This window comes from Mobula birostris, chromosome 18 (genome assembly GCF_030028105.1).
Source record: "Mobula birostris isolate sMobBir1 chromosome 18, sMobBir1.hap1, whole genome shotgun sequence".
Classification (NCBI taxonomy): domain Eukaryota; kingdom Metazoa; phylum Chordata; class Chondrichthyes; order Myliobatiformes; family Myliobatidae; genus Mobula; species Mobula birostris.
The window spans coordinates 55,785,526-55,811,016 of record NC_092387.1 but is presented as its reverse complement, the minus strand read 5'-3'; the positions used below and the strand labels follow the sequence as shown (position 1 = coordinate 55,811,016).

Genomic DNA, 25,491 nt, shown 5'->3' with positions numbered 1-25,491 from the left:
GGAGCTAGCTGTATACAAGGGTTAACGTTTGAAAACAGGAGGCGATAAATGTGACAGCGGGTCTCCTCTGCAGGGGAGGGACCGAGAGGAGCTTGGTGCTGAAGGGGTTAAACGTTGGTCAAGTTCGTTCGCGGTGAGTGAGTGGCTCTGGGGGCCAGAAGCCCGCGAGAGAGGCAGCAGCCCGTTGCCTCTGCGCTTTGGAGGGGGGGGGGGGGGGAGAGAGCGAGCGTGCGAGAGAGAGAGAGAGAGAGAGGTGCCGGCAGATTCCGCGACGGAGCCAGCGAAGCGGCGACAGAGCGGGGAAAGAAACGTCCCGTGCCCCGCGGAGACCGGAGAGCAGAAGATGGAAACGGGTCACATGGAATGTGTGCATCTCCAGGGATAAAGGCAGGGGTGCATCGAGATTTCTTTAACGGAGTGGAAGCGATGCACACTTAGCGAGGAAGCCTTTTTACTGCACGGAGCGTTGCATTGTACCCACAACCACCCCCCCCCCACACACACGTTTTATTTGTTTTGTGGCAAAACTTGGTGCCCAGCAAGAGACTGAAAGCAATGTTGCCCCTCTTTGGATACCGCTGAAAGAGGGGGCAATAAGTTTTTTTTTCTCTCGGGAGAGGACTGGGAGGCGATGCCAGCGTGAGGCGTGTGGGGAGGTAAGCCATGGAAAATTACACAAAAATCCGCAAAAGCGAGGAAGAGAGCCCTTTGCCCTTCGCGAACCTGCCGGAGGACATCGTGGAGATGCGGGTCAAGGAAGGAAGCAAGATCAGGAACCTGATGGGATTCGCCATCGGTCGGATGGAGCTGGAAGGCACCCGGCAGATGGTGTTCACCGGCTCGGGCAGGGCGGTCACGAAGACCATCACCTGCGCGGAAATCATGAAAAGGCGAATCAGGGGTCTTCACCAGATCACCAGGTTGCGCTACAAGAGCCTACGGGAGACGTGGCAACTCCGCGAGCCCCAGGAAGGCGCCCACAACCTCACCCTCCTGAAAAACGTCCCGGCGATTTGCATCCTCCTGTCAAAAGAGCCCCTGGACCCGAGTGAGAGTGGCTACCAGCCCCCGGACGCTGACGATGGTCTGTGGGTTGGCCAGAGAGACAGAGATGTCCAGGAGATGGAGGCCACCTCGGCTTCCAGGGGCATCAAGCGCACCCTGTGTTGCGGGAGTCAAGAAATGGTTAGAAAAGTCACAAGGGAAGATCATCAAGTCGACCCCTCCTCTAACTATAACTACCCACTGAACTACCAGCAGTAACACTGTAAGCAAACATAACTTTAACTTTATAGAACAGTTTATAAATATTAAACGTACAAATCGAGAAATATCAATAAGTGTGTGTGTTATATTGGCAATCTGCATGCAATTTACTCGTGTGTGTGTGTGTGTGTGTGTGTGTGTGTGTGTTTGAAAGATTTTGAGAACTTGTGTATCTTTAATTCATTCACAGGCTGGTAAGGATGTCGACCTTGCTGCTGAACTTAGGAGGATAGTGTCATTCCAGACCGCAGTGTAGTCAGCTACATTGCAATGGGTCTGAGGTCGCATGAAGCGATATGTGGTTATATGAATATTGCCACAGATAAGGGCGGCAGATTTAGTTCCCTAAGAATATCTATCCATCTGGTACTTTTATTACCCAATTTATCAATCCCAGCAATTTGTTCCATTTACTCAATCATGTTGATTTAATTTTCTCAGCTAATATAGTGGGATTCAATCTTTCCAATAGTCTAGACTTCTGCTAACTTTTTTATTTATTTAATTTTTATTTGAAGGTACAGCCCAGTAACGGGGTCTTCCTGTCCAATGAGCCCATGTGGCCCTATTACATCCATGTGACCAATGAATATAATTAACCGTACATCTTTGGACATACTGTCTGGTTTGTCTTTGGACTGTGGGTGGAAACTGGAGCACCCGGAGGAAACCCATGCAGTCACAGGAGGAATGTACAAATGTTTACAGACAGCAGCGTAATTGAACCCATCTTGTTGTCACTGTAATAGCATTGTGCTAACCTCTACAATACCATGCCGCTCTTTAACCACTAACCCGCCATATTCCAACCAGAGAGTTCTCTGCAGGCATCAGCAAAGAGTGGCTGATTTAACATTAAAGCCTTCAGTGGGTTTCGTGTCAAGGACCTTCGAATGGGATGGATGAACTTGCCGGGTTGGTGTGAAGCTGGGCTATTGTGTTTGCATGGGTGTTCTGTCTAATGAGACATTGGCAAAAAATGTTAGCATTTCTGTGGTGCTGTTCATGCCACTTACAGAGTGACTGAGCACACTTCAGAGTTAACCATACACTTTTTGAAGTATTGACGCAGCTGGAAAACAGTAGCCACGCGCATTATTTCTCATTATTTCTTATTATAATTTTAGTATGTTATGTTTTATGTCTTGTACCGTACTGTGACCACAAACAACAAATTTCACAACATATGACAGTGATTCAGAAGTGACCAGCTCATCTGCTTTTAGGGACGTTGACTGAAGGCTCAGAACATAGGGAAAGATTTTAATAGTACATAGAACATTACAGTACAGCACAGGTACTTTGGCCCACAGTGTTGTGCTAACCTTTTCAACCACACCAAGATCAATCTAATACTTCCCTCCTTCCTACGTAGCCCTTCATTTTTCTATCATCCATGTGCCTCTAAGAGTTTCTTAAATGCTCCTAATGTATCTGACATTACCACCACCACTGGCTACTTCCATGTACTTTAACCACCAGAGAATACATAGAAATAACTCCAATCTGTCCGTAAGTGAAGAGTGCTAATTTTTCTCTTTTTTTTTGGTTTAAACATTGGAGCTTTGGTGAAATGAACCATAACATTTCAGAGAGATTCCATAAGTTTTGTGTTGACTGCAACATTGTCTGACAGCCATGTGCTGTTATTTGTGATTGAAGTGGCCCCACCTTTTTTACCTGAGCTTTCTTGGGCCGGAAATATACTCAGTGGCAACTTTATTAGGTTCACCTGTACACCTGCACGTTAATGCAAATATCTAATCAGTCAATTATGTGACAGCAACTCAATGCGTAAAAGCATGCAGACATGGTTAAGAAGTTCACTTGTTATTCAGACGAAACATCAGAATGGGGAAGAAATGTGGTCTAAGTGACTTTGACTGTGAAATGATTGCAGGTGCCAGATGGGGTGGTTTGAGTATCTGTGAAACTGCTGATCTGGGATTTTCATGCACAACAGCCTTCAGAGTTTACAGAGAATGGTGTGAAAAAGAAAAAGAAAAAGAAAAGAACATCCAGTGAATGGTAGTTCTACGGGCAAAAATGCCTTGTTAATAGAGAGATCAGAGGAGAATGGCTAGACTGGTTCAAGCTGACAGGAAAGTGACAAACTCAAATAACCGCACATTACAACAGCAGTGTACAGATGAACATCTCTGAATGCACAGTACGTCAAGCCTTAAAGTGGATGAGCAACTGCAACAGAACACCACACCGGTTCCACTCCTGTACCTAATATAGTGGGACTGAGTGTAATTTCTGTCTGGCTGCCCTTTTCTTTGAGTGATTTGTACAAGTATAAATAAACTGCATAAACACATGAAGGGATATCTTTACGTGGAAATGAATAAGAAAATGAAAGGCTATACTGTCACTTGCTTGAAAGAGAATTTAAACATACACTTAACTTCAGCAGCACAATTTTGAGTGCGCTTTAGTGCAACTTCATAGCAAAATCTCCAGCATATTAGCAATGTCACCAGCCTATTTATCATCGAGGACATGAATGCAGAAAGGTGTATGAAAAAGGCCAACAATGTCATGAAATAGCTCATCCATTCTACCCATGGACTATTTGTCCCACTCCCATCAGGGAGGGAGCTATGTAGCATCCACACCAGGACAACCAGACTCAAAAACAGTTACTTTCCCTGAGTGCTGACCAACACCTCCATCCACTAACCCACCCCTTCACTCCTCTCACCCCCACTACTTTAACTTTTCCTGTCAGCGTCTCCTTATGTACAGAGACTCCTGTGCCTAGCGTCATTTTATGGACATACAATCAATCTATATGTATATAAGCTATCTTATGTATTTATATTTATTGTGTTCCTTTTTATTACAGTGTTCTTTATCTTACTGTGTTTTTTTTATGCCACATCAGAATCACAGTAATAATTATTTTATTCTCCTTTACACTTGTGTGCTGGAAATGACATTAAACAATCTTGAATTAAAATTTCTTTAGAAAGTGAATGGTTATGGTGGGTTAGTAAAATGTTCAAGTTTATTGTCATCAGTCATACACATGTATACAACTAAATGGAACATTGTTCCTCTGGGGCCAAGGTATAAAACACAGTATATACAGTCACACACGACACACATAATCATGATTCAGCACATGCAGTCACCAAATAATATTAGCACAAGCCTGAAGATTGAAAGGTTGACATAAAGTGCGAGTTGCATGTTTATGCGAGTCAGTATAATTTTACTGGCACTATTATAATGAAACAAGCAGTCATATAAATATGTGAAAGAGCAGAAATAAAAGATGAAAAGTGATGATGCAGGAGGAGAGTGCGTCGGTAAGTCGTTGGGGGGGGGGGATGTCCAGGGTGCAGCGGTAGGGCACTCAGAGAGGGTGCACATGTGCGCTGGCCAGCAGCAAGGTGTTAAGGAGTCAAACAGCCTGGGAGAAGAAGCTGTTACCCAGGAAAAATATGTGTAAAGATGGGTGCAGTTGTATAAGGTAATTATTTTTGTTCTCCCTGTGGCTGCATTTGTAGCAAAGCACGCGCCAGTGGACACATTGGCACATCTGTATCCCCATCTGCGCACAAGAGGAAGGGTAGGGAGCCTGAATGAGGTCAGCATGTTTGTACATTGTTTTGTTATTCATTCACAGGATGAGGCCGTGGCTGACAAGGTCAGCATTTTGTTGTCTAAACCTAATTGCCCTTGAATTGAGAGGCCATTAAGAATCAATTACGCTGTTGAGCCCGAAGTCGCACACTGGGTAAGGATGGCAGCTTCCTCTCCCTGAAGGGCATTAGTGAACCATATGGCTTTTTATAACAACCCTGTAACTTCAGGGTCACTGATACAAGCTGTTTAATTCCATATCGATTTGATTGAATGAATCTAAGTTCTGTCAGCCTCTCTCACGTGATTCATGCACTTGTCTGCAGGTTGTGAATCTAGCCGTCAGTACACAAGTCCAGTGCTGTCCTATTCTATATTCCTGTAAGTCAGCAGGGGCAGGTGGGTGGTGAGCAGAAGGGTGTACATGCACATTGGTACGGAATGAGTGTTTGGCTGTTGTGTATAGATGATAGTACCTGCTGAGGTGTCAAATTCAGTAATAATCACCTCAGAGCGATAGAGACATAGAGCACTATAGTACAAAAATGGGCCCTTCAGTCCATCTAGTCCATGCCAAATCATTATTCTGTCTAGTCCCATTTACCAACACCTGGACCATGGTCCTCCACACCCCTCCCATTCATGTACTTATCCAAACTTCTCTAAAATGTTGTAATTGAATCCATATCCACTACTTCTGCTGGCAGCTCATTCCCTCTGAATGCAAAATTTACCCCTCAGGTTCTCCTAAACATATCACCTTTCACCCTTAACCCATGACCTCTAGTTCTAGTCTCATCCCACCTCAGTATCAAAAGCCTGCTTGCATTTATCCTATCTATAACCCTCATAATTTTTTTTATATCTCCATCAAATCTCCCCTCATTCTCCTATGCTTTAGAGAATAAAGACCTAACATAGTCAACCTTTCCTTATAACTCAGGTCTTCAAGTCCCTGCAACATTCTTGTAAATTTTCTCAGTATTCTTTCAATCTTATTGATAATCTTTCCAGTTGGTAGGTGACTAGTACTGCACACACTACTTAAAATTAGTCCTCACCAACGTCTCATTCGACTGTATAAATATCAGAAAATTTCCATATCTTACACCTGCTGTTAAGTGACTTAATTCATGTCCTTTATTTCTTGATTTGCTTAGAAAATGTTTTCAGGATTAGAGGTTTTATTTAACTTCCTAAAATATATGAGAATGATTCAAAATTGAATTAAAACACACTATGAATGTGTTGTTAAGCTAAATTTAGTCAGTAGATAAATAAGGCACATCTCATTGAAGCTAAAATCATTGTACTAATACAGGCTTTAATGTAGCTATTGAACCATTTACTGAAAGGAACAAATTCGCTCTATTTAGCTTGTCTAAAATAGTATTGGCCTCCAATAGTTTAATGAATAGTTTCAAATAGTTTTAACTATTAATGAAACACCCTCAGGTTTAGTAAACTTTTGTAAGTTTCTTTTGGACTTTTAATAAGAATTTTCACTGAAGCTTCTTGGTTTCTAGCTATTTCTCCTGTTATTCATTCAAAGTATGTGATTTTTGCGGGCTGAGCCAGCATTTCATTGTTTTCTTCAACCACTACACCTTGAGGTGGGGATAGGCCTGCAATGCTGTTTGGGAGAGTATTCCAGGATTTTGACTCGGTGACGGTGAAGGGACAGTGATACATTTCCAAGTCAGGATGGTGTGTAGCTTGAAGGGCAACTTCCAGGTGGTGGTGTTCCCCATAGCCTTGCTGCCCTTATCCTTCTAGCTGGTCGAGGTGATGTGCTTGGAAGGTGATGTCTAAGGTGAGGTGCTGCAGTGAAGGTTGTTCACGATACAAACTGCTGCCACTGTGGGGTGTTGGTGGAGCAAATGAATGGCGATGGATGGACGACTGTCAAGTGGGCTGCTATGTTAAAGTTAAAATCCAAATAAGTTTATTATCAAAGTCCATTATTGTCACCATATTCTACCATGAGATTCATTTTCTTGCAGGCATTTACAGGAAAATAAAATTTATGGAATTTATGGAAAAAATATACGTAAAGACTAAGAAACAACTGAAGTGCAGAAAAAGACAAATTGTGTAAATAGAAAAGTAATACTTGGAACATGAGTTGTAGAGTCCTTGAAAGTGAGTTAGTAGGTTGTGGAAACAGTTCAGAGTTGAGGTAAGTGAAGTTATTCAGGCCACTTCAGAAGCTTGATAGTGCAATAATACTGGACAACAAAGATTTTGCTTCCTGAATACTTTTTGGTGTGACTTATGGATTTTGGGCTGCAGATCATGAACACCACCATCTAGTTTCCCCATCACACACCATTTTTTAAAAATTGCCCATATTTTTTATTTCAATTCATATTTCAAGTCAGAGTAACTGATGCTGAGATTAAGGAAGGCATTTTTGTTGGTCCAAAATCAAATAAGTCATCAGTGTCAGGCAATTTGAAGAACTTCTAGTGGGACCGGAGAAAATTGCATGGAACGCATTCAAGGATGTTGTTGCAAATTTTCCTGGCAAGTACAGAGCATCAAGCTACTTGCAGCTGCTTGACAACTTGCTTCAAGCATACAAAACCATGAAGTGCAACATGTCACTAAAGATTAATTTTCTGCATTCCTATTTACACTTCTTCCCTGCAAATCTTGGTGCTGTCAGTGATGAGCACAGTGAAAGGTTTCACCAGGACATTGCAGTCATGGAGAAACAGTATCAGGGCAATTGGAATCCATCAATGCTGGCTGATCATCATTGGACACTTAAGAGAGAAGTCTCAGACACTGAGTACAAATGAAAATCATGAAAAAAACATTTTAGCTTCATTGAACTATGGCAAAGCGTCAGCACCATTATGCAATTAAATGCATTATATTCAATAAAAGTTAATTTCTTGTTTCTTCAAACTCCTCTGTGATACAAGCAGTCTGAAATTATATTTGTGTTCAGCTTCAAACAGTCTTTCATAAACAACAAAAAGTCTGACGAAGCAACACTTTCGAAAAAATTTGCTGTCCAGTGTAATTCTTCCTGGAGCTGGTAGTGTGGTACCTAAGGCTGCTGTAGCTCCTGTCTGAGTAGTAGTGAGAGGAGAGAATGGCCTGGATGGTGAGCTTCTTGACATTGGATTCTGCTTTTTTTTGGCAGCGCTTCTTGTAAGCATGCTTAATGGTTTATTTATTTATTGATTAATTGAGATACAGTGTGGAATGGACCCTTCCGGCCCTTTGAGCCACGCTGTCCAGCACCCGCCGATTTAACCCTCACCTAATCACAGGACAATTTACAATGGCCAATTAACCTACCAACTGATGCATCTTTGGACTGCGGGAAGAATCCGGAGCACCCGTAGCAAACCCACGTGGTTACGGGGAGAACATGTAAGCTCTCTACAGTCAGCAAAGGTGAAGTGGGTTTTGTTGAGTGTTGTTGAAGCTGCACTCGTCCAGGCAAGTGGAGAGTGTTCTACACACTCATGAGTTGAGCCTTATAGATGGTGGATGGCTTTGGAGAATTAGGAGGTGAGTTACTCGCTGCAGAGTTCCTGGCCTTTCAAATTCTATTTCATTGGTAGAAACTGTGAACTGATAAGAAATTGGTAGTGACATATTCAAAAGCGAAATACTATAGATGTTGATAATCTGGAACGAAAATGAAAATGTTGAACATCAGAGGTCCAACAGCATCTGCGAAAAGAGCAACAGTTAGGGTTGGAATGAACACATAGGCCTTTCTGGATTGAGAAAGATCAGGGGAGTGCCCCACATCCCAGACAGTGAAGGATGGAGTGTCTTGCTTTGAGGTGGCTGGCTGGGAAACATCAATGTCGTCCTGGCACTCTTTGGTTCAGTTTCATTAAATAGATTTTGAATTATCTCCAGTAGACCCCGCCTATAGTAGTATAGGTCTGTACACCGGAAGTGTCACACAGCACTGAAACAGAGGTTTCCACACCGTTTACAGTCAGGTAATTTTCTTCTTACTCTCCCTGATTTTCCTACTGCCCACCTACACCAGGAGCATTTTACAATGGCCAGTTAACCTACCAACCACCACATCTTCGGGATGTTGCAGGAAGGATGTTTCGAGGGAGAATAAGCAAACTCCACAGAGACCACACTGGAGATGAGGATCACACCTGGGTCACTGGAGATCTAAGGTTAACCACCCCACAACTGTGCAATCTGAATATTCACCTGGATCTTGTTTTGATCAAGCAACCCTCCATATACAGTTTAATGATCCTTTCACTGTTATGCTGATGCTAGAGAATGTGATTTCTGCTTTCTCTAGTCTTACTAAGTAAATTGAAGTTGTGTAATGTTATCTTAAAACTGCAAGTATAAGGTAATCATTAATATATCTGATAACAAATTTAGGAAAAAAGCTATTTTCCTAGAGCTGTTTCAATAGTACCATCAGCAACACAGGCAATAAATGAGGTGAATAACATAGGTACATTTAAGAATAAGCTGCATAAGTGTGAGAAAGCAGAAGACTGTACTGATAAGATTGGATGGAGTAGACTGGAAAAGTGGATTATAAAAGTATAAGTCATACCCCAGTGAACTGAATGATCTGTTTTTATGCTCTTTCAGAGAAAAACGACACACAAGGACTAACAAACAACCAATGTGCAAAAGAAGACAAACCTATAGGAAGCATTCAATTCAAGGCAGGAGTTCCCAACCTTTTTTTTTAAATGCCATGGACCCTTACCATTCGCTGAAGGGTCCATGGACCACAGGTTGTGAAGGTCTGGTTCAAGGGCAATAAGTGATGGACTCTGAAAGCCAGACCTTTGAAACACTTTTTAAGCAAAAATGAATTGACATAATAAGGAAACACGAGGGATCCCACCTCCAACGGGATCCCACCACCAAGCATATCATTCCCTCCCCCCCCACTTGTCCATTTGTCCCTCCCATCCCTTCCCACCGATCTGCCTCCTGGCACTTATCCTTGTAAGTGGAACAAGTGCTACACATGCCCTTACACTTCCTTCCCTACCACCATTCAGGACCCCAGACAGTCCTTCCAGGTGAGGCAACACTTCACCTGTGAGTCGGCTGGGGTGATATACCGTGTCCAGTGCTCCCAGTGCGGCCTTCTATATATTGGTGAGACCCGCAGACTGGGAGACTGTTTTGCTGAACACCTACGCTCTGTCCACCAGAGAAAGCAGGATCTCCCAGTGGCCACACATTTTAATTCCACATCCCATTCCCATTCCCATTCTGATATGTCTATCCACGGCCTCCTCTACTGTCAAGATGAAGCCACACTCAGGTTGGAGGAACAACACCTTATATTCCGTCTGGGTAGCCTCCAACCTGATGGCATGAATATTGACTTCTCTAACCTCCGTTAATGCCCCTCCTCCCCTTCTTACTCCATCCCTTACTTACTTATCCATCTATCTATCTATTTATTTATTCATTCATTCTGCTTTCTTTTTTTTCTCCCTCTGTCCCTCTCACTATATCTTCCTCTGGTGCTCCCCTCCCCTCTTTTCCCCCCTAGGCTTCCCATCCCATGATCCTCTCCCTTCTCCAGCCTTATATCCCTTTTGCCAATCAACTTTCTGGCTCTTAGCTCCATCCCTCCCCCTCCTGTCTTCTCCTATCATTTCAGATCTCCCCCTCCCACTTTCAAATCTCTGACTATCAGTTAGTTCTGATGAAGAGTCTCAGCCCGAAACGTTGACTGTACCTCTTCCTGGCCTGATGCATTCCACCAGCATTTTGTGTGTGTGACATAATAAGGAATCATTGTACTATATTTATTTATTTATTGAGCACAGAATAGGCCCTTCTGGCCCTTCGAGCCACGCTGCCCAGCAATCCCCCGATTTAATCCTAGCCTAATTGCAAGGCAATTTACAATGGCGAATTAACCTACCAACAGCTATGTCTTTGGACTGGGAGGAGGCTGGAGCACCAGGAGGAAATCCATGCGGTCGCGGGGAGAACGTACAAACTCATTACAGTCAGCAGTGAGAATTAAACCCAGGAACCCAGGTCGCCTGTACTGTAAAGCATTGTGCTAACCACTACTCTACTGTGCCACCCCAAAGCCTGAGAATCTGGAGAAAATCCACGCATTTCCGAGGAGGATGTCCCTTCCGAGGATGCTGGAATTGAACCCTGAACTCCGAAGGCCAGTGCTATAGTAGTCACACTAACTGCAACACTACCGCGGCGGCCCCATCTCTCATGTTACCTCCCAAGTTGTTCCGTTGTTGCCTGTCCCTCCAGTAAATTTGTCTCAAGAAGCCTCACTGAAGAAACACGGTTATTTCAGTGCGATTTGTGGCACCTTGCTGTGCATAAGTTGGCTATTACATTTGCCTATGTTGCAATGGCAATCGATGCAGTGGAGCACATTCAGACAAACAAATGCAAAATAGTTGCCTGCCATTTTGCGGCTTTTACGATTGAATTGAAAGGTTGGTTTATTATTGCCACATGTACTGAGGTACAGTGAAAACTTTGCTTTGCATATCACACAAGCGGATTATCTCATCACATCAGTGAACTGAGGTAGTACGAGGGAAAGCAACAAAGTTCAAAGTTCAAACTAAATTTTATTGTTGAAGTACATGTACGTTACCACATGCAACCCTGAGATTCATTTTCCTGTGGGCATACTTAGCAAATCTGTAGAATAGTAACTATAAGAGGGTCAATGAAAGATCAACCAGAGTGCAGAAGACAACAAAATGTGCAAATGCAAATATAAATAAATAGCAATAAATAATGAGAACATGAGATAATGAGATAAAAGAGTCCTTAAAGTGAGATCATTGGTTGTGGGAACATCTCAATGGATGGGCAAGTGAGTGTAGTTATTCCCCTTTGTTCAAAAGCCTGATGGTTGGGGGTAGCAACTGCTGGTGCGAGTCCTGAGGCTCTTGTACCTTCTTCCTGATGGCAGCAGCAAGAATAATAACAGAAAATAGAGTGACAATTACAGAGAAAGTGCTGACAGACAATAAGGTGCAAGGCCATAATGAGGTAGATTATAGAAACATAGAAAACCTACAGCACAATACAGGCCCTTTGGCCCACAAAACTGTGGCGAACATGTCCTTGCCTTAGAAATTACCTAGGGTTACTCATAGCCCTCTATTTTTCTAAGCTCCATGTACCTATCCAGGCGTCTCTTAAAAGATCCTATCGTATCCGCCTCCACCACTGTCGCCGGCAGCCCATTCCACACACTCACCACTATCTGCATAAAAACTTACCCCTGACATCTCCTCTGTACCTACTTCCAAGCACCTAAAAACTGTGCCCTCTCATGCTAGCCATTTCAGCTCTAGGAAAAGGTCTCTGACTATCCACACGATCAATGCCTCTCATCATCTTATACACCTCTATCAGGTAACCTCTTATCCTCTGTCGCTCCAAGGAAAAAAGGCCAACTTTACTTAACCTATTCTCATAAAGCATGTCCCCCAATCTAGGAAACATCCTTTTAAATCTCCTCTGCACCCTTTATGGTTTCCACATCCTTCCTGTAGTGAGGCAACTAGAACCGAGCACAGTACTCGTAAGTGTGGTCTGACCAGGGTCCTATATAGCTGCAACATTACCTCTTGACTCTTAAACCCAATCCCATGATTGATGAAGGACATCAACACCTAACCATAGAGACAACCTGCGCAGCAGCTTTGTGTGTAGTATGGACTTGGACCCCATGATCCCTCTGATCTTCTACACTGCCAAGAGTCTTAACACTTATACTATATTCTGCCATCATATTTGACCTACCAAAATGAACCACCTCACACTTACCTGGGTTGAACTCCATCTGCCACTTCTCAGCCCAGTTTTGCATCCTGTCAATGTCCTGCTGTAAGCTCTGACAGCCCTCCACACTATCCACAACACCCCCAACCTTTGTGGCATCAGCAAATTTACTAACCCATCCCTCCACTTCCTCATCCAGGTCATTTATAAAAATCACAAAGAGTAGGGGGTCCCAGAACAGATCCCTGAGGCACACCACTGGTCACAGACCTCCATGCAAAATATGACCAATCTACAATCACTCTTTGCCTTCTGTGGGCAAGCCAATCCAAAGCAAGATCTCCTTGGATCCCATGCCTCCTTACTTTCTCAATAAGCCTTGCATGGGGTACTTTATCAAATCCCTTGCTGAAATCCATATACACTACAACTACTGCTCTATCTTCAACAACGTGTTTAGTCACATCTCAAAAAAATTCAGTCAGGCTCGTAAGGCACGACCTGCATTTGACAAAGTCATGCTGACTATTCCTAATCATATTATGCCTCAACAAATGTTCGTAAGTCCTGCCTCTCAGGATCTTTTCCATCAACTTAACAACCATTGAAGTATTATGAGGTTAAGAGTCTATTTTATCAGACTAGAGGACTGTTCAATAGACTTCTAAAATGGGATAGAAACTGTTCTTGAGCTGGAGAGATATGTAGAGAGACAGACAGTTTATCTGGATAGACACTGACATTTTTCTGCGAAGAAAAAAACTGAATCAAATTGTTATTAAAGCATTGAAGCATATGTAGATAATGTAAGTTGTGAAAGATTTTAAAATCTGACATGGTTCTAATCAGTTTGATGCTTTAGTAGAAAACTTATGAAGATTTATACTTTACTTTTGCAAAACAAGTAAATGAATGATAAGTAGCACACACAAAAATGTTGGAGGAACTCAGCAGATCAGACAGCATCTATGGAAATGAATAAACATTTGATGTTTTGGCCTGAGGCCCTTCTGCAGGACTGAGCATGAAGTGGGAGGATGCCAAAGGAAAAAGTGCTAGGCAAGCTGAAAAGTTTGAAAGGCAGATAAGTCACCTGGACCAGATGGATTACATCTCAGAGTCCTGAAAGAGGTTGCTGAAAAGATAACGGATACATTGGTCATGACCTTTCAAGAATTACTTGATTCTGGCATGGTCCTGGAGGACTGGAAAATTGCAAATGTCACTCCACTTTTTTAGAGGGAAGAAGACAAAAGAGAGGAAATTGTATGCCAGTTAGCCTAACCTCAGCGGTTGGGAAGGTGTTGGAGTCCATTATTAAGGACGAAGTTTCGGAGTGCTTGGAGACTAATGATGAAATAAACCAGAGCCAGCATGGTTTCTATATAGGGAAATATTGCCTGACAAATCTGTTAGAATTCTTCGACGAAGTAACAAGCAGGGTGGACAAAGGGGAGGCAGAGGATGTCTTTTACTTAAATTTTCAGAAAGCATTTGATAAGGTGCCTCACACGAGGCTACTTAACAAGATAAAATCCTGTGGTGCTACAGGAAATATACTGGCATGGATAGAGGAATGGCTGACTGGCAGGAGGCAGTCAGTGGGAATAAAGGACATTTTTTTCTGTTTGGCTGCCTGTGATTAGTGGTGCTCTTCAGGGGTCAATATTGAGACCGATACCTTTCATACAGCTTATCAATGATTTAGATAGTAGAATTGATAGCTTTGTGGCAAAGTTTGTGGATGATGTGAATATAGGTGGAGGGGTAGTTAGTGCTGAGGAACAATGCGATTGCAGCAAGACTTAGACCAGGGGTAGGCAACCTTAAGCACAAATGATTTTCTAACATGCGTTATTCATTAATTTGAGGCAAAACATAACTAGATGTATTTAAATGGATAATTCCCATATTTCAAGTTTTTTATGGCATTTATCTGGCCCACCATCTGCTCATTAATACGCGATCCGTCCCACAGAGGCAAAAAGGTTGCCGACCCCTGACTTAGACAAATTGGAAGACTGGGCAAAAATGTGGCGGGCAGAATATAGAGTTGGGAAATTTATGATAATACATTTTGGTGAAAGAAACAATAATGCAGACTGATATCTAAATGGGGAGAAAGTTCAAACATCAGAGGTGCAAAGGGACTTGGGAGTCCTCACGCAAGACTCCCAGAAGGTTAATTCACAGATTGAGTCTGTGGTAAAGAAGGCAAATGCAAATTTGGTATTCATTTCAAGGGGAATAGAATATAAAAACAAGGAGACAATGCTGATACTTTATATGACACTAGTCAGGCCGCAGTTGGAGTATTGTCAACAGCTTTGGGCCCCTTATCTCAGAAAGGATATATTCTAATTAGAGAGAGTCCAGAGGAGGTTCACAAGGATGATTCTGGGAACGAAGGGGGTTAACATATGAGGAGCATTTGGCAGCTTTGGGCCTGTACTCACTGGAATTCAGAAAAATGCTTGGGGATCTCATTGAAACCTACTGCATGTTGAAAGGACTGTATAAGCTGGATGTGAAGAGGATATTTCCTCTTTTGGGGGTATCCGGAACTGGAGGACACAGCCTCAAAATTGAGGGTGACCTTTTAGAACAGAAGTAAGGAGGAATTCTTTTAGCCAAAAAGTGGTGAATCTACGGAATGCTCTGGCACAGACTGTGATTGTGGACAATCCCATGGGTATATTTAAAGCAGAAGTTGATAGATTCCTGATTGGTCGGGGCATCAAGGGATATGACAGGACAGTGGGTGTACGGGGTTGAATGGGATTCCGGGATCAGCCATGATAAAATGGCAGAGCAGACTTGATGGGCTGAATGGGCTAATTCTGCTCCTATGTCTTAGGGTCTTAAGGTCCTATGCCAGTAATGATAAGTAGCCATCACCTACTAATGCAGATTATTCAAGATTAACGCAGATCTTCAAGGAATGGTGCCTCAGGAAGGCAGCATCCATCATTAAGCATCCCCACCACCCAGGACGTGCCCCCTTTTCACTGTTACCATCAGGAAGGAGGTACAGAAGCTGAAGACACACACCCAGTGACTCAGCAACAGCTACTTCCCCCCTGCCATCCAATTTTTAAATGGACTTTGGACCCATGAGCACCATCTCACTACTTTTTAAAAACTTATTTCTGTTTTTTGCATTACTTATTTTATCTTAACTTTTTAATACACACACACATATATATATATATATATATATATATATAATTACTGCAATTCAGTTTTTTCTGTATTTATCATGCATTGCATTGTACTGCTGCTACAAAGTTAACAAATTTCACAACATATGCCGGTGATATTAAATCTGATTCTGAAGATATACATTCCTAGACTACTTGCTTGAATCTTACACACACAACCAATGCGTTTACTTAGAATCCCGATGCGGATTTCAACCCAAAATGTTGGCAATTCATTTCCTCCCACAATTGCTGCACAACCCGTTGAGTTCTTCCAGCAGATTATTTGTTGCTCCAGTAACTTTGCTTAACGTTTTTCTTAAATGTATTTTGGATGTACTAAAGGTGTTTCAGTTTAAGGACATTTTAGATCCCAGTCTGATTTTGGATGCCTTATAGCAATGTGGGATTTGTGTCTGCAAGCTGTATACGTTTGTGTTGCATTTGGGAAAGTTCAGGGGGAGCAAGCAGATACCTGAAGAGGGAATAGCGAATTAATATTAGATTATAGAAAGCTTAGATAAATGTGTGCAAAAGAAACAAGACACATTCAGCTTCTCTTGAAGACGGGAGATAAGGCAAGTATTAATACTAAGATGTGGTTGGCTGGAGAAATATAGAAAGCCCACTGCAGACATAACAGTGCCCTTTCTTGAGTCAGAACGATTAATCTTCTTTGACAACGCAAGGCAAAATCTTAAAACTGCTTGAAAGGAGAGCAAATCATTGCACTCTTTCAAATGCGCATTAACTCAATTCACCCCGATTACTGCAGACTCTTGCCAACATCATTTGCTGGTTTACTGATAAGGTGGAATTAAATTATTCATGGAAAAGTTGTCGGGGGTTCAGTGTGAGGGAATTAAAAGAGTTTCAAGCTGCGTGCCAATCATTTTATGTGTTTGAAAGTCGAATTAGCTTTACAAGGTAAAATCGTGGCAGGATGTCAGATCTGAGAGCAATTCAATTATTCCAGATCTTAATTAAACATGATAAAGATTAGGGAATACCCGATGGCATTGCTGACGTTGGCTTCTGGATATGATGTAAAGTGAATCTGTCAACCACAGCATTAACCAGTGCTAAGTGGTTGCGCTGATATTTAAGTTTGATGATGACACCACTGTTGTTGGATGAATCAGAGGTGGTAACAAATCGGTACATAGGAAGGAGATTGAAAATCTGGTTTAACGATGCCATTACGGCAAATTCTCAGTCTGAGATCCATGTGCCAGTCCTCATTAGGGGATTGGAAGTGGAGAGGGTCAGAAAGTTTAGGTGCTATCTATCTGTCATATCAGAGGATCTATTCTGGGGTCGAGGAAAGAGTACCGGGTCGAGACAACAGAGACTTATGGAGAAGAGGAGTTCGGTGGGTAATACCGTTCCGGCTGACCGGAAGTGCACTGAGAGCGGTAAGCGTAAAGGAGTTGGGTGCTTACTGATCTGGTTAACGACGGATGGTGCAATCTGGGGCATATTACGATCGAGGAACGTGTTTGCAGACTGGATGTTGAACTTTTTACTGTTGGACTTCGGCCACATTCCACCGTGATACAACACTTGGCGGCACGGGAGGTCGTTCCTGCCTGTGGCCATCGAACGTGCAGCTCCTCCCATGGAGGGTCAGACACCCTGATCCAATAGACTGGTCCTGGATTTATTTTCCATCTGACATAGTTTGCATTTTGTTGTTTGTATTTGTGGTTTTTGTATTGCTATATTTACACTCTATTCTTGGTTGGTGCGGCTGTAACAAAACCAAATTTCCCTCGGGATTAATAAAGTATATCTATCTATCTATCTATCACAACAAAGCCACAACAGCACTTTCTCAGAAATCTCTGTAGATTCAGCAGTCATCTAAAACTTAGACCAACTCCTATAGATGCTCAGTGGACAGTGTCCTGAATGGTGGCATCATGATCTGGTATGGAAACACCAATGCAAGGGATGGAAAAGTTTACAAGAAAGTCGTGAATACAGCCCAGTCCATCACAGGCAAACCCCTTACACCATCAAACACACTTACAGGGAGTGCTGTCACAAAACAGTGTCCCTTGTCAACACCATCATCAACAGCTTCCTTGCCCTGCACCAACTATCCTCACCTCCACATAACAACTCCTATCATGGCAATCTTCACCTCCCCCAGCCCCCCACCTTCCATCAACTCCCCAGTCATCATGGACTCACATTCGCTACTGAGGAAATGAAAAGGGCTGTGGGGAAACTCTGTTGCAAAGGGCGGCTGGAGGTGACTGGAAGCGAACTCAAGTGCAGGACACAGGCATGGAGACTAACTTGGACATGACTTGGACTCAGAACCTGTACTTGGACTCAGAGCCTGGACCTGGACTGAACTGGGACACAGAGCCTGGACCTGGGACTCGGAGCCTGGAACTAGAACACAGAGATGACAACACCAAACAAAGACAGATGATTCATATCTTGGCTCAGAGAAGCGGCTAATGGCCAGCAATCCTCAGCTAGACACAAGGAGACAGAATTCCTAACTCGGAGTAACTGCAAACGGCCAGACCTACTCAGCTGGGAACAAGATGACTAAACCAACCAACGACTGACAATACGAACCTTGACACAGAGTAGCTCATGAAGCGGCAAATGGCCGGCAATCACTTAGATGGAAATGAAGAGACAGAATTTCCAACTCGGAGTAGTGGCAAACAGCCGGACCTACTCAGCTGAAAACGAGATGGCAGAAACCAAACAATGACAGTCCGTTTGTATCTCGGTACCGAGAAACTCATGAAGACAGTTCCTTATTCTTGGCAGCTTGGAGTGGCGACAATCGGCCAGCAAATTTCAGCCGAACATGAAAACAACAGAATTCACATCTTAACTCGGAGTAGCGGCAAAACGGTCAGAAACTTTATACTTTATTGTCGCTAAACAATTGATACTAGAGTGTATAATCATCACAGTGATATGTGGTTCTGCTCTTTGTGCTCCCTGGAATACAAATTGATAGTAAATATTAAAAATTTAAATTATAAATCATAAATAGAAAATAGAAAAGGGAAAGTATAGTATTGCAAAAAAAAACCGAGAGGCAGGTCTGGATATTTGGAGGGTATAGCCCAGATCTGGGTCAGGATCTGTTCAGCAGTCTTATCACAGTTGAAAAGAAACTGTTCACAAATCTGGCTGTACGCGTCTTCAAGCTCCTGAGTCTTTTCCCGGAGAGAAGAGGGACGAAAAGTGTGTTGGCTGGGTGGGTCATGTCCTTGACTATCCTGGCAGCACTGCTCCGACAGCGTGTGGTGTAAAGTGAGTCCAAGGACAGAAGATTGGTTTGTGTGATGTGCTGGGCCATGTTCACGATCTTCTGCAGCTTCTTCCGGTGTTGGACAGGACAACTTCCATACCACGTTGTGATGCACCCTAGGAGAATGCTTTCTACGGTGCATCTATAAAAATTAGTGAGGGTTTTAGGGGACAGGCCAAATTTCCTTACCTTCCTCAGGAAGTAAAGGTGCTGGTGGGCCTTCTTGGTAGTGGACTCTGCTTGGCTGGACCAAGTCAGGTCATTTGTGATATTGACCCCGAGGAACTTAAAGCTTTTGATCTGTTCCACTTGCACACCACCGATGTAAATGGGTCGTGTGGTCCGCTACTCCTTCTGAAGTCAACAACCAATTCCTTCGTCTTGCTGATGTTGAGGGATAGGTTTTTGTCTTCACACCATGCCACCAGGTTCTTAATTTCCTCTCTGTACTCAAACTCATCATTACCCAAGATATGGCCTACAATTGTGGTGTCATCAACAAACTTATATATTGAGTTTGATGGAAACTTGGCTACACTATCTTGGGTGTACAGTGAGTACAGCAGGGGGCTGAGTACACAGCCTTGTGGGGCACCGGTGCTCAGAGTGATTGTAGAGGAGAGCTTGTCCCTTATTTTTACAGCCTGGGTCCTGTCTGTGAAGAGGTTGAAGATCCAGCTTCAGATCTGAGTGCTAAGACCCGGGTTCCAGAGCTTAGGAATCATTTTATTTGGAGTGATGGTATTAAAGGCAGAGCTGCAGTCAATGAAAAGGAGCCTTACATATGTGTCTTTAGCTGGACACGAAACCAACTGAATTCACGAAGCAGCCACAGGCACCGAAGCAACCTAGAGTCCACGATTCTCGGCTGCCCCGGAACGAACATAGCCGCACTGGCTACGGTGATGAACCAGCAGCGAGTAGATGTAAGGCAGAGTTTTTATGCTGCCAGTTCAAGTGAGGATCAGGTGCCTCAATCAAGGAGCCAGGCAAAACATGGGGAAAAGGAAATCAACAGAAACAAGGAGTCAGCGGACCGGACCGGACTGTAACAAACTCTGACATGGCAAAGCATTGGGACCGGATGGCCTGAACCCTATAGTCCTGAGGGGTGTGCTGAGCAGTTAGATGCAGTTCTCCAGCGCTTTTTCAATCTGAGTCTCAGCCTGGAAAGGGTCCCGACTGCATGGAAAACATCATGTATGATCCCAGTACACAAGAAGGGCCAATTGAAAATCTTGGATGACTACTATCCAGTGGCCCTGACCTCACACATCATGAAGACCCAAGAGAGGCTGGTCCTGGCTCACCTCTGACCTCTCAATCCCCTGACGTTTGCTTACCAGGAGTACATTGGAATGAACGATGCTGTCATCTACCCGCTGAACAGAGCCTACTCTCATTTGGATAAGCAGGGCTGCACTGTGAGGGTCATGTTTTTTGATTTCTCAAGAGCCTTCAATACCCTACAGCCCTCATTGCTGGGGGAGAAGCTCCGTTCAATGCAGGTTGGCACTTCCATCGTATCCCGGATAATGGGCTACCTGACTGGCAGACCACAGTTTGCGCAGCTTCAGAGACATAGCTATAAACAGCACTGGGACCCACAGGGGACTGTATTGTCTCCCTTCCTGTTTACCCTGTATACCTCGGACTTTAGATACAACACCGAGTCATGCCGTCTGCAGAAATTCTCTGATGACTCAGCAATAGTTTAGTGTATAAAGTCAGGACGGGAGGAGGAACACTGGGCCCTGGTGGGGGACTTTATTAAATGGTGTAAGCTGAATCATCTGCAGCTCAATATGAGAAAGACAAAGGAGATGGTGATGAACTTTAGGAAGACTAAGCCTGCACTGTTCCTTGTTACTACTGAGGGTGAGGACAAAGATGTGGTGAGGATCTACAAATTCCTGGAGGTCCACCTGGATGACAGACTAGAGTGAAGCACCAACACAGAGGCTGTGTACAAGAAGGGTCATAGTTACCTCTACTTCCTGAGGAGACTGAGGTTCTTTGGAGTGTGCAGGCCTCTCCTTCACATGTTCTACCAGTCTCTTGTCACCAGTATAATTTTCTGTCTGGTGGTGTGCTGGGGAAATTCCATCAACACAGGTGATGCCAACAGGCTCAATAAACTGATTAGAAAGGCTGGCTCTGTTATAGGAGTCAAACTGGAACCACTGGAGGCTGTGGTAGAACAAAAGACCCTACGGAAAACCTTTGCGATTCTGGACAATGTTTCTCACCCTCTGCATGCCACCTTGGCTGAACAGAAGAGCACTTTTAGTAATAGACTAAGAAAACTGCGCTGCTCCAAAGAGGTCTTTCTTACCCTCGGCCATCAGGCTGTTTAATGAGTCAACCTATTGCCAGGGGAGTGATGCCCCCCCACCCCCGTTAGATTGTTTGTGGCAATTTTTTAAAAATTCTTTCTACTTCTATTCTAATATTAATATCTGTGCACTTTTAATACTACTGTGACCCTGTAATTTCCTCTGGGATCAATAAAGTATCTATCGATCTATCTGTTCCTGAACCTGGTGGTGTGGAACCTAAGGCTCCTGTACCAACTCCCCGACGGCAGCAGTGAGAAGAGAGCATGGCCTGGATGGTGGAGGTCCTTGATGATGATGCTGCTTTCTTGTGGCAGTGCAGTGCTCGGTGTAGATGTAATCTGATGGAACTTCACACTGGGTAAGTGAGTGATGCCCAATTCCAAATCAGGGCCTTAAATCCAAACATGGTAAACTGAAGATATGAGGGCCAATCAAACTGTAGTTGATGAGGAAGCTGCTTTAAAAGATACGATGATGGACAAGCAATGGCTAACATTCAGAGAAGGGAATAACACACACAAATGTTAGAGAAACCCAACAAGTCAGGCAACATCTATGGAGGGAAATGAACATCTGCGTAGATACGGCCTGTTCTACTGAATTCCTCCAGCGTTTTGTGTGCATTGCCCAAGATGACCAGCATCCGCAGGATCTCGTGTCTAAAGAAAGAAATAATCCAGGATTTACAAACAAATACACTTCTATAAGATACAAATATGCCCTCAACCTCATCTCTTCCATTTCATGCACGCCTGCTCTTACACTATCCTCCCACCCACCCTACCAGGGATGGGGTTCCTCTTGTTCTCACCTACCACCCCAGTAGCCTCCATGTCCAGCACATAATTCTTCAAATCTTCCACCACCTCCAAAGGGACCCTTCCCCCACTTTCTGCTTTCCACAGGGATTGCTCCGTATGCAACTCCTTTGTCCATTCGTCTCTCCCCACTAATCTCCCTCCTGGTACTTATCCTTGCAAGCAGAATAAGTGCTACACCTGCTCCTACACCTCCTCCATTACTACCACTCTGGGTCACAAACTGTCCTTCCAGGTGAGGTGACTCTTCACCTGTGAGTCTGTTGGGGTCATATCCTGTGGTTGGCGCTCCCGGTGTGGCCTCCTGTATATCGGTGAGACCCGGCGTAGATTGGGAGACCACTTCGCTGACCACCTAAGCTCCCTGTGCCAGAAAAAGTGATATCTCTCAGTGGCCATGCACTTTAATTCCACTTCCCATTCTAATATGTCCACCTATGGCCTCCTCCACTGTTGGGAGAAGGCCACACTTAGATTGGGGAAACAACACCTTATATTCTGTTTGGGTGACCTCCAACCTGATGGCTTCAACATCAATTTCTCAAACTTCTGGTAATGTCCCTACCCACCCCCACCCTTCACCATTTCCCATCTCCTTTTCCCTCTCTCACCTCATCTCCTTGCCCAGTCGTCACCTCCCCCTGGTGCTCCTCCTCCCCTTCTTTCTTCCATGTCCTTCTGTCTCTTTCACCAATCAACTTCCCAGCTCTTTACTTCATTTCCCCCGCCTCCAAGTTTCAGCTATCACCTTGTGTTTCTCTCTCTCCCTGCCCTCACCTTTTAAATCTACTTCTCAGCATTTTTTCTCCAGTCCTGCTGAAGGGTTTCGGCCCAGAACGCCGACTGTACTATTTTCCTAGATGCTGCCTGGCCTGCTGCGTTTCTCCAGCATTTTGTGTGTGTTGCTCGCAAAAATGGCGTTGCTGATAGGAGGACTAAAAAGTAGCATTAAATCCAAAAAGGAGACTCAGAACCTTTCAGAAACAGCAGTAGGCTGAAATGAGAACATTTTTTTGGAACTCAACAAAAGATGACCAAGAAATTGATAAAGAAAAGCAAGGTTGAACATAAAAAGAAAGTGGCAAGAGAGAAAATTGGACTGTAGAGCTTCTACAGTAATAAAGGTCAGTGAAGAAAAATATAGACCCTAACAGACTGAATTGAGGTGAGATCATGCCAGAGATATTAAACCAATGCTTTGTGTCCATCTTTACCAAAAGCACTAAATCCCTGCCAGATATAACCCAAAACAAATGGTTTATCATGAATTATGACTTTATGCAGTGGTTGAACAAAAAATAGTGTTTGGGAAGTTGGTAACACAATAAATCCCAGAGTAGGGAATGTGACCCCCACTATTTAAGAATGTAGGGACAGAGAAAATACAAATACTGAGCTGTTAGATTAGGGAAAACTGCTGGAATTTATAATGAGGGAATGGAACATATAACAATAGAACACCAAAGAACAATAGAACTGAGTATTGGGAGTATGGATTAATAAAAGGAAAATCATATTTGAATAGTCTAATTGGTAATTGGTTTAATATTATCCCAGGCACAGAGACACAGGAGAAGATTTTGTTAGCATGCCAACCAGATAGGTCATTCCATATATAAACACATCAAGGTAATACTAAAAAGAAAAACAATGCAGAATATAGTGTTACTGTTAAAATACAGTGAAGGTGAACAGATGAGGTGCAAGTGCCATGACATGGTAGATTGAGAAATCAAGAGTTCATCTCTTGTGAATAAGAGATCATTCAAGAACCTGATGAAGATGTTCCTGACCCTGGTGGTACTTGTTCTCAGGTTTCTGTACCTACTGCTTGATACAAAGGGAGGGAAGTGACTTTGATTAAGGTGGTATAATCAAGCAAGTGTAAACAGCGTGACTGGAGGGGAGGCTGATCTACAGAGGTTCTTTGAGATGTGAGTAGATAGGGAGAGTGTGGGGCAAGCCAGTGGATGGGGTGAACTTAGAGTTTTCAGAATGCTTCTCACCAGGTTCCACACAAATAACCAGGTGGAATTAGGGCTAATATACCGACATGGACTGAGAATTGGTTAACACATGGAAGTTAAACAGGGGAAATAATTGGATTCGTCTTAGGTTGGCTGGCTGTGACTAGTTGGGAACTACAGGAAATTAGTGTGTGTGCCCCAGCAGTTCACAATCTATATCAATGAGGGACTATATGGTGAATGTACATAATGACATTGTGAGGAGGATGTAAAGAGATCAAAAGGGGATGTGAACAAGTGAAGTAAGTGAGTGAAAACTATATGAGAAAATGTTAGGTTCTCCCTTCTGCATAGAAAAAAAATCTATCTTAGAAAAACTGAGAAATGATAAATTGAGAAATGTTGATATTCAGTGGACACACAAAAAACAGCAGATGCTGGAACCTAGAGCAACACTGAAACTGCTGGAGGAACTCAATAGGTCAAGAAGCATCTGTGGGTGGGGGGGGGGATGGTGCTGTGGAAAGGATTTGTCTACATTTTGGGTCAGAACTGAGAGCAGAGAGGGAAGGTGGCCAGTATAAAGAAGAGAGTGGATGGTTGCATCTGGCTTAAGAGGGTAATAGGTGGACTGAGGCGGAGTGAAGGATAATAATCAAATTGAGCAGGATGGAGTAGAGGTGGAATTGGGAGAAAGGGGAAGGTGGATGATACTCACTGGAGTTCTGTTGTCTTCTTCTACAAAAGTTGTGGAAAGTTAACATGCATGCAGTGAGTATTCAGGAAGACAAATGTTATGTTGACCTTGTAGGTATATAAGACCCTGGTCAGACCCCGCTTGGAGTACTGTGCTCAGTTCTGGTCGCCTCACTACAGAAAGGATGTGGAAACCATAGAAAGGGTGCAGAGGAGATTTACAAGGATGTTGCCTGGATTGGGGAGCATGCCTTATGAGAATAAGTTGAGTGAACTTGGCCTTTTCTCCTTGGAGCGACGGAGGATGAAAGGTGACCTGATAGAGCTGTATAAAATGATGAGAAGCATTGATCGAGTGGATAGTCAGAAGCTCTTTCCCGGGGCTGAAATGGCTAGCATGAGAGGGCACAGTTTTAAGGTGCTTGGAAGTAGGTACAGAGGAGATGTCAGGGGCAAGTTGTTTTTTTTTTCCCTATGCAGAGAGTGGTGAGTGTGTGGAATGGGCTGCCGGCGACGCTGGTGGAGGGATTCCTGGATAGATACATGGAGCTTAGAAAAATA

General features: G+C 43.5%; 1 protein-coding gene across 1 annotated transcript; it reads left to right on the top strand.

The window, feature by feature from the left end:
* The first annotated feature begins 547 nt into the window (after positions 1 to 547).
* On the top strand, positions 548 to 1,315 carry LOC140211853 (ribonuclease P protein subunit p25-like protein). Its single transcript, XM_072282027.1, has one exon. It carries the CDS (start codon positions 664 to 666, stop codon positions 1,261 to 1,263), a length of 600 nt encoding a protein of 199 aa, XP_072138128.1. The 5' UTR covers positions 548 to 663; the 3' UTR covers positions 1,264 to 1,315.
* The last annotated feature ends 24,176 nt before the right edge of the window (positions 1,316 to 25,491 follow it).